General features: G+C 31.9%; 1 protein-coding gene across 1 annotated transcript; it reads left to right on the top strand.

The window, feature by feature from the left end:
- The first annotated feature begins 1,854 nt into the window (after positions 1-1,854).
- On the top strand, positions 1,855-3,285 carry LOC108816095 (GATA transcription factor 4). The gene is made up of 2 exons (XM_018588666.2): positions 1,855-2,240; positions 2,498-3,285. The coding sequence occupies exons 1-2, from the start codon at positions 2,016-2,018 to the stop codon at positions 3,002-3,004; spliced, it is 732 nt and encodes a 243-aa protein (XP_018444168.1). The 5' UTR covers positions 1,855-2,015; the 3' UTR covers positions 3,005-3,285.
- The last annotated feature ends 7,285 nt before the right edge of the window (positions 3,286-10,570 follow it).

The raw sequence follows: 10,570 nt of genomic DNA, 5'->3' as shown, positions 1-10,570 counted from the left end.
TCCTTTTTTGAAGATACTGAATATGAAATAACGAAATCATAGGGGTGAACCTAAGAATTTCTCTTAAAATTATTAGTCTCTGTTATAATAGCAATTAAAATAGACAGTGATTTAGGAAAATACATTAAACTTCTATAAACAATACATAATATTTCTTTCTACGCAAAATATGTTATTCAATTCATTGATTGCTTTTATAAATGTATCAATCAGATCTAAAATTTTGGAGTTAAGTTTGGAATCAATTCATAATCTTCACTAATTGATTTTTTAAGACCATCAAGTAATTTTTCTCGATTATAGTCACTGATAAATATGTTTCCATATACAATTCGAGATCCAAATTTTGCGTAATTTGAGAACTGTGTTTTTTATTACAACATGTGTTAAGACAAGTTTTAAAGTAAATTGTATCACAGGTTTTGGAATATTAGTTAGTAAATACTACTATAGTTTGGTGATTTGTTTTCATCATTAAAACCCTAAACATACAACATTATGTATATAAATACGCAGTGTCTTCAACACATTCCTCACCACATCACTTTCTCCAAATCATCATTAACAAAACCAGGAGTACAATAGAAAAACACCAATAGCAAACTTCGTTAATTTTATATAAGTTTTTGATTATTCTTATAGATTCACTTCCGAGAGTTATACTTCAATCACACAAAAGAAATTACACAAGTTTTAAAAAACTTAGAAGCTTACTTTATTTAATATCTACAATTTCTTTGAATCCCTTAACATGAATAATATGTAATATTTGTGTATGTGATTTTTACCTTTCTAATATATATATATATATATTCAAAACTATAATTTCTTTAAGTTTCCTCACTCTGCGTAGTAGGGGTGGGAGTTCGGATACCCGTTCGGGTTTGGATCGGATATTTTGGATATTTGGGTATTTCGGTATAGAGATATAGAACTCGTTTGGGTATTTCTGTACTTCGGGTTGGATTCGGATTTTTTAGTTCGGGTTCGTTATTTCGAATCGGGTTCGGATATTTAGATTATAAAAGAAAAGAAATATTCATTTTTAAGTTTCTTATAAATGATTTTGCTATTTATTATAGATTGAATGATTAATAGATTTGGAGATAATATTTCAAATATATATATATATTAATTTGGCTATTGTTTTTAAACTTTGGATGTAACTTTTGTTAATACATGAAACAAAAAGTTTGACATACATTTTAAATCAATATCAAATTATTTTCTCCATAAATATATATACGCTATATGATTTTAAAATATATGTAACATCAATTTAAATATTTTAAATAAAATGAGAGATGTAAACTATAAATATAAGGGTAAGTATACATATGTTCGGTTATCTTTGGATATTCATTCGGGTTCGGATATTACCCGTTCAGGTTCAGATATCTAATCTCTCCTAACTTAATACCTATTCGGATATTTTGTTACTTCAGTTCGGATTTCAATGCAGGTTTTTTGGGGTCCGGATTTGGGTACAGTTTCGGATATCGGATATATAAAGTGTCCACCCCTACTGCGCAGAGCACATATTATCACCTAGTCTACAAGTATAGTGAGTGTCACTAATTACTATGAAGAGATGTAAATTATTATTGTTTTGTTTATCTTCTGAATGAAAAGTGAAAACAAATCGATCGTTTTTACGAAATAAATTGCTTTCAATCAATCAAAACGGGATTCTAAACTTAAAAAAAAAACATTATGGTCGTATTTCGTATAAATATGCACTAATTTAGCTTCGATAATCAGCCCCGCAAGTCATACTTTTGTAAATATCACATGCATGTTCAAAGAAAAACGTAAGACATATTTATCAAAGTCAGATTTTTTTTTTTTTTTAAGTGATGGGGTCAGGTCAGTCTCGGTGCATGTTAACTCTATGCACGTTCTCTACCACTTCACTATCTCTCTATTAAAGCCCTCAACCAGTGAGCACTTACTGAGTGAGCGAGTCTGAGTCTGAGTCAAAAGTCCGAGTCCAAGCGTGTGTGTGACCCGTAATAATGGACGTCTACGGCTTATCATCACCAGACTTGCTTCCTATCGATGACCTTCTAGACTTCTCCAAAGACGAAATCTTCTCCTCTTCTTCCTCCACCATCGTTTCATCCGCTACTTCTTCCGCCGCATCTTCTTCGGAAAACCCTTTTAACTTCCCCTCGACCGCCTCCACTTCCTTCCACACTTCTCCTCCTCTCACCGATTTCCCCCACGATCTCTGTGTTCCCGTAAGTTCAAAACTCAGCTCCATTGGGTATATTCTCTATCGTCAGGGACGGTCCTAAGATTTATGGAATTGAAACACTTACGGACTAAATATTCAATGATCAATACATATATTTTTAGTCAACTTAGAAGACGAATGACTTATACATATTTTAAAATCCCAAAGGAATATCTAGTCTCGCTATTATATTTATTTAATTTTGTGATTTTCTTTTAGTCAAAAAAAAAAATTTGTGATTTTCTTTTTCGTTTGATGCAGAGTGACGACGCAGCTCATCTAGAATGGCTGTCACGATTCGTGGACGACTCTTTCTCAGATTACCCAGCGAACCCATTTACCATGACCGTTAGGCCTGAGATGTCATTCACTGGAAAACCGAGAAGCCGTCGATCAAGAGCCCTAGTACCCTCCGTAGCCGGAACATGGGCACCGACGCCAGAAGCCGAGCTTTGTCGCTCCGTCGCGAAACGTAAGCCCACCAAGAAACTCGAAGCCGCGGAGGGAGGTGGAGCGAGGAGGTGCACGCACTGCGCGTCGGAGAAAACGCCTCAATGGAGGACGGGACCGCTCGGGCCTAAAACGCTTTGCAACGCTTGTGGAGTTCGTTTCAAGTCAGGGAGGCTTGTGCCGGAGTACAGACCTGCGTCGAGTCCGACGTTTGTGTCGACTCAGCATTCGAACTCTCACCGTAAAGTTATGGAGCTCAGGCGACAGAAGGAACAACTTGAATCGGCCGTCCATCTTCTGCCGTTTCAGCCGCAGTGATTAGCGTTTGGGTTTTTTTTTTGGAGTTAACGAGTTTGGTAAGGAGTCGTAATCGTAACGGCGAAGGTCTCGTGACCCAGGGTTAGCTAAATATCAATGGTATATTGGTATTAGTTTAAATCAAACTCTGCTAATCACGTCATTAATTTGTTAGTAGCATTCATTTTAATATATTTTTTCTTTGTTAATTGGTTTCCATTACTCGTTAAGTTATGTCATTAAATGATTTCTTGGCTGCATTTAATTTTCTCCCTTTCAGTTATAAAAAAGTCTCTCAACTACCACAATTGACTCTGCTTTATGTGACGTGCGATATAAATTACATCATACATGTTGGAGTCCTGTTACATCATACTTAAGAAACTAGGATATGATGGATTGAAAGAAATAATGAATAGTTTTACGTAGATAATATTAATTTGTTAATTATTAATCTACATATATAGTATGCATGTGTAAAATATGATAAAAAGTGAGAAAATGATAACACGAATATATGCATTAGAGGATACAAATAACAAACATCATGTCTTATGTTGAAAAGTTGAGGATCGACATATTGGAAAAAAATAAGATTATAGTATGGATTTGTATTTGTTTCAAAATAAAAGAATCTATCTAAATTTTGGAATGGGTCTTTCACTTAAAACTTATAAGACATAATTATTTTCATAATATAAGTGCAGAATAATATTTAAAAACATAAATAAGACAATAAAACTCGATAATAATAAAACAGAAAAAGAGCGAAAAACAAAAAAAACATTAAACATCAGAATCGCCGCTTAGTAAAATTAAAATCCATTGTCTGCAATCATATAAAGAGGAAAAACAAAGTTTAGTAGCATAAATATTTACATATTTAATTAAGAAACTAAGTGAATTAAATATAATACCTCTTTCTGAAAGCATAGATTTCTCCGTGACTTCCATATTGCCATTTTCATTGTGAAGATTTTAAGGTCGTAATTATGGAAACATTTTGAACATATGTTACGTTTTAAAATCGATGCATTAAGAATGTTTCAGTTACGTTTTCATTTATATAGTTTTTGTTAAAAAAATTTGAAAAATTGTTTTTGTTTCCAAAAAAATGTTACGTTTTTACTTTGATTCGTGATGGGCATTTAAGATGTTTGTTAAAATATATGCATTATAAAATATGCATTATTAACATATATTTCTTAATATTATTTCAATTATATGTTGGTCTCCTTCCTAAAACATCCATAATGTGTGTGTTTTTGTTTTGACTTTTTTCGTTTGATCTTTTTAAAAAAAACATATATAGTATGCATGTGTAAAATATGATAAAAGTGAGAAAATGATAACACGAATATATGCATTAGAGGATACAAATAACAAACATCATGTCTTATGTTGAAAAGTTGAGGATCGACATATTGGAATAAAATAAGATTATAGTATGGGTTTGTATTTGTTTCAAAATAAAAGAATCTATGTAAATTTTGGAATGTGTCTTTCACTTAAAACTTATAAGACATAATTATTTTCATAATATAAGTGTTTAATAATATAAAAAAAAAGACAATAAAACTCGATAATAATAAAACAGCAAAAGAGCGCAAAACAATTAAAAAAACATTAAAAACATCAGAATCACCGCTTAGTAAAATTAAAATCCATTGTCTGCAATCCTATAAAGAGGAAAAACAAAGTTTAGTAGTATAAATAATTTTTTTTTGAATTGAGTAGCAAAAATATTTACTTATCTAATTAAGAAACTAAGTGAATTAAATATAATACCTCTTCCTCAGAGCATAGATTTCTCCGTGACTTCTATATTGCCATTTTCATTGTGAAGACTTTAAAGTCGTAGTTATGGAAACATTTTGAACATAGGTTACGTTTTAAAATCGACTCATCAAAAAATATTTCAGTTACGTATTCATTTATATAGTTTTTGTTAAAAAATTTTGAAAAATTATTTTTGTTTCCAAAAAAATGTTACGTTTTTACTTTGCTTCGTGATGGGCGTTTAAGATGTTTGTTAAAATATATGCATTATAAAATATGCATTACTAACATAGCTTTTCAATATTATTTCAATTATATGTTGGTCTCCTTCCTAAAACATTCATAATGTGTGTGTTTTTGTTTTGACTTTTTCCGTTTGATCTTTTTAAAAAAAACATATATAGTATGCATGTGTAAAATATGATAAAAAGTGAGAAAATGATAACACGAATATATGCATTAGAGGATACAAATAACAAACATCATGTCTTATGTTGAAAAGTTGAGGATCGACATATTAGAATAAAATAAGATTATAGTATGGGTTTGTATTTGTCTCAAATAAAGAATCTATCTAAATTTTGGAATGGGTCTTTCACTTAAATCTTATAAGACATAATTATTTTCATAATATAAGTGCTGAATAATATTAAAAAAAAATAAGACAATAAAACTAGATAATAATAAAACAGCAAAAGAGCGAAAACAATAAAAAAAACATTAAAAACATCAGAATCGCCGCTTAGAAAAATTAAAATCCATTGTCTGCAATCATATAAAGAGAGAAAACAAAGTTTAGTAGCATAAATATTTACATATTTAATTAAGAAACTAAGTGAATTAAATATAATACCTCTTCCTGAAAGCATAGATTTCTCCGGGACTTCCATATTGTCATTTTCATTGTGAAGATTTTAAGGTCGTAATTATGGAAACATTTTGAACATATGTTACGTTTTAAAATCGATGCATCAAGAATGTTTCAGTTATGTTTTCATTTATATAGTTTTTGTTAAAAAAATTTGAAAAATTGTTTTTGTTTCCAAAAAAATGTTACTTTTTACTTTGCTTCGTGATGGGCATTTAAGATGTTTGTTAAAATATATGCATTATAAAATATGCATTATTAACATATCTTTCTTAATATTATTTAATTATATGTTGGTCTCCTTCCTAAAACATCCATAATGTGTGTGTTTTTGTTTTGACTTTTTTCGTTTGATCTTCTTAAAAAACATATATAGTATGCATGTGTAAAATATGATAAAAGTGAGAAAATGATAACACGAATATAAGCATTAGAGGATACAAATAACAAACATCATGTCCTATGTTGAAAAGTTGAGGATCGACATATTGGAATAAAATAAGATTATAGTATGGGTTTGTATTTGTTTCAAAATAAAAGAATCTATGTAAATTTTGGAATGTGTCTTTCACTTAAAACTTATAAGACATAATTATTTTCATAATATAAGTGTTTAATAATATTAAAAAAAACATAAATAAGACAATAAAACTCGATAATAATAAAACAACAAAAGAGCGCAAAACAATTAAAAAAACATTAAAAACATCAGAATCGCCGCTTAGTAAAATTAAAATCCATTGTCTGCAATCCTATAAAGAGGAAAAACAAAGTTTAGTAGCATAAATAATTTTTTTTTGAATTGAGTAGCATAAATATTTACTTATTTAATTAAGAAACTAAGTGAATTAAATATAATACCTCTTCCTCAAAGCATAGATTTTCCCGTGACTTCTATATTGCCATTTTTATTGTGAAGAATTTAAAGACGTAGTTATGGAAACATTTTGAACATAGGTTACGTTTTAAAATCGACTCATCTAAAATATTTCAGTTACGTTTTCATTTATATAGTTTTTGTTAAAAAAATTTGAAAAATTGTTTTTGTTTCAAAAAAAATGTTACGTTTTTACTTTGCTTCGTGATGGGCGTTTAAGATGTTTGTTAAAATATATGCATTATAAAATATGCATTACTAACATAGCTTTCTCAATATTATTTCAATTATATGTTGGTCTCCTTCCTAAAACATTCATAATGTGTGTGTTTTTGTTTTGACTTTTTTCGTTTGATATTTTATAAAAAACATATATAGTATGCATGTGTAAAATATGATAAAAGTGAGAAAAGGATAACACGAATATATGCATTAGAGGATACAAATAACAAATATCATGTCTTATGTTGAAAAGTTGAGGATCGACATATTAGAATAAAATAAGATTATAGTATGAGTTTGTATTTGTTTCAAAATAAAGAATCTATCTAAATTTTGGAATGGGTCTTTCACTTAAATCTTATAAGACATAATTATTTTCATAATATAAGTGCTGAATAATATTTAAAAAAAATAAGACAATAAAACTCGATAATAATAAAACAGCAAAAGAGCGAAAAACAATTAAAAAACATTAAAAACATCAGAATCGCCGCTTAGTAAAATTAAAATCAATTGTCTGCAATCCTATAAAGAAGAAAAACAAAGTTGAGTAGCATAAATATTTACATATTTAATTAAGAAACTAAGTGAATTAAATATAATACCTCTTCCTGAAAGCATAGATTTCTCCGTGACTTCCATATTGCCAATTTCATTGTGAAGATTTTAAGGTCGTAATTATGGAAACATTTTGAACATATGTTACGTTTTAAAATCGATGCATCAAGAATGTTTCAGCTACGTTTTCATTTATATAGTTTTTGTTAAAAAAACTTGAAAAAATGTTTTTGTGTCCAAAAAAATGTTATGTTTTTACTTTGCTTCGTGATGGACGTTTAAGATGTTTGTAAAATATATGCATTATAAAATATGCATTATTAACATAGCTTTCTTAATATTATTTCAATTATATGTTGGTCTCCTTCCTAAAACATCCATAATGTGTGTGTTTTTGTTTTGATTTTTTTTCGTTTGATATTTAAAAAAAAACATAAATAATACAATAGAAATATAATTGTTTATCCGGCTGAATTGTTTGGTTTTTTCAGAAATCCGTATTGTTTTTAAAAAGAAATCTACAGTTACGTACATTCCAAAGTTGTAGTTAAATCTTCTGGCTGACATGAAATCCGTGAGGCAATTGGCCGTTATTTATATCAATGATATGATATTAACTATAATTAAAATGTAATGAAAGATCATGCTGTAAATATGTGACATACCAATGGCAAATGATGTAATTAGTCTAGTAAATTAAGGATTAATCAATATTAAGGCTGAGGAAAAATGTGAGGATGACACCTATGCAAAATGGTAACATGGTAATAATTTTACTCTTTTAAGGTTGTTCTTATTATTTGCTCCTCTATTAATAATAAGGGGATTGATTTACTATTATCTCAGTGTTTGTATAAGATCTCAAAATAAAGAACTCTCTTTATTAACTCAAGAAAACTTCTCAAAAACTTAAGCTCTCACACAAACTATAAAACTCTCTATTGGATGCAACACTCTTGCAACTCTATATATATAGCTTCTATTATTCCTAAACTCTTAGGTATTAGCTTCTCATATTCCTAACACTCTTAGAATTCCTTATTGCTTAGCTTCCAAGCTATCTTCATGTTTATCTCCAACATTCTCCCCTTTAAACTTGAAGTTAGCTTCTTCTATGTCTTGAACTCCCACAAGATCCTTCATCTCTTTGTATTTAATCCTTCCCAATGCTTTGGTTAAGATGTCCGCCTTCTGTTCTGTTCCCGGCACATGTTGAACGTCGACCAACTCATTTTCGATGCACTCTCTAATAAAATGGTAGCGTTTGTGGATGTGTTTACTCCGGCCATGGAACACGGGGTTTTTTGTCAGCGCTATGGCAGACTTATTATCCAGCTTTATCACCACTTGATCACTTGCTCTTCCATCGATTTCTTCCATCAACTCCTGAAGCCATATGGCTTGCTTTGCAGCCTCGGTTGCAGCCATAAACTCAGCCTCACACGACGATAATGCCACTGTTTCCTGTTTTTGTGAGCACCAAGTTATCAAACACTCATTTAAATAAAACAAGTGGCCTGTAGTACTTCGACCATCATCATCGTCGATGTTGTGACTTGCATCGCTGAATCCCTCCAGTCGCATATCCTCTGATTTCTTGTATACAAGTCCCAACTTCGTCGTTCCTCTTAAGTACCTTAGTACTTGTTTTAGCGCCACACCATGAGAAGTCTTCGGATTATGCATATACCGGCTAAGTAGACCTACACTAAAAGCAAGGTCTGGCCGTGTGTGTAACAGGTAGCGCAAGCAGCCAATTGTCCGTCTGTAATCCTTCTCATCTATGTTATCTTCTTCCTCTGCTTTCGACATCTTTAAACCAAACTCCATCGGAGTATGTGTAGCATTGCATTCACTCATGCCCGTCTCACTCAAGATCTTGTTAGCGTATCTCTCTTGACACAATGTAATCCTCCCAGATTCTTGTCTGACTTCTATCCCGAGATAATATGTCAGTAAACCGAGGTCACTCATCTCAAAGTTACTCGACATCTCTCCCTTAAAACCATGTATCATCCTCTGGTCAGACCCAGTAACCAATAGATCATCTACATAAACTGCAACCAAGAGTAGATGATCACACTCTTTTCTCCGATACAATGCAGGTTCTTTCGTACACCTCTTGAATCTCAACTTCTCAAGGACCTTGTTGAGTTTCTCGTTCCAGGCTCTTGGAGCTTGCCTCAGACCGTATAAGGCTTTGTTGAGTTTATACACCTTGTTCTCTTCTCCCTTAACTTCAAACCCTTCTGGCTGCTTAACGTATACATCTTCCTTCAAGTCTCCATGTAAGAACGCGGTTTTGACATCTAAATGATGGATCTCCCATGCATTTGATGCAGCCAAAGCAATCAGAAATCTTACTGTCTCTATGCGTGCAACTGGCGCAAAGACTTCCTCGAAGTCAATCCCATGTCGCTGAATGTACCCTTTGGCTACAAGTCTTGACTTATATTTGTTAATGCTTCCATCCGCATTCCTCTTTATTTTGAAAATCCATTTTAACCCAATTGCCTTTGCTCCTTGTGGAAGATCAACAAGATCCCATGTATTGTTTTTAACGATAGAGTTTATCTCTTCTTCACATGCGACACGCCAAACTCGTTCTTCTATTGCAGTCTTAAAATCCCATGGTTCTTCATTCAATAATAGTAGAAGTCGCTCCCCTTCTATCTCTGCAAGACATACATAGTCATCAAGGTACGCTGGTTTCTTACCAACTCTTGTGGATCGTCGAGGTTTTGCCTCTGTTTCTTCCACTTCATCCTCTGTTTCTGCAGTCCCTGTTTCCTCTGCTTCAACTTCAGTCTCTGTTTCTTCTTTTATCTTCTCGGGGTTTTTCGCATCAGACGAGACTGTATCACTTGTAATCTCCTTGAGTCCTTGATTTCCATATTCTCCAAGTGTAACTTCAAAGCTTCCGGGCATCTTATCTCGATCATTCTTGTTCCAATCCCATGATTTGTCTTCTTCAAACACAACATCTCGACTAACACTTATCTTCTGGTGTGTGGGATCAAACAATCGATATGCCTTAGATCCTGGTTCGGTTCCAAGGTGTACAAGAGTACGAGACCTTTCATCAAGTTTTCTCAGGCTTGTCTTCTCTACTTTAGCATGAGCAACGCAGCCAAACACACGAATATGTTTGATCTTTGGCTTTCTTCCTCTATAAGCTTCATATGGTGTCTGTAACTCCAAACTCTTTGTTGCTATGCGGTTAATCAGATAAGTAGAGTGTCGTATAGCTTCTCCCCATAAGTAGTTAGGCACATCTCTGTGT

The sequence above is a fragment of the Raphanus sativus genome, chromosome 7 (assembly GCF_000801105.2).
Source record: "Raphanus sativus cultivar WK10039 chromosome 7, ASM80110v3, whole genome shotgun sequence".
Lineage (NCBI taxonomy): Eukaryota > Viridiplantae > Streptophyta > Magnoliopsida > Brassicales > Brassicaceae > Raphanus > Raphanus sativus.
This window is presented reverse-complemented; position numbering and strand designations above follow the sequence as displayed.

Coding starts and splice junctions, on each gene's coding strand:
- LOC108816095 (XM_018588666.2), top strand. CDS start 2,016: ATGGACGTCTACGGCTTATCATCACCAGACTTGCTTCCTATCGATGAC. Junction 2,241..2,497: donor CCCACGATCTCTGTGTTCCC/GTAAGTTCAAAA, acceptor CGTTTGATGCAG/AGTGACGACGCAGCTCATCT.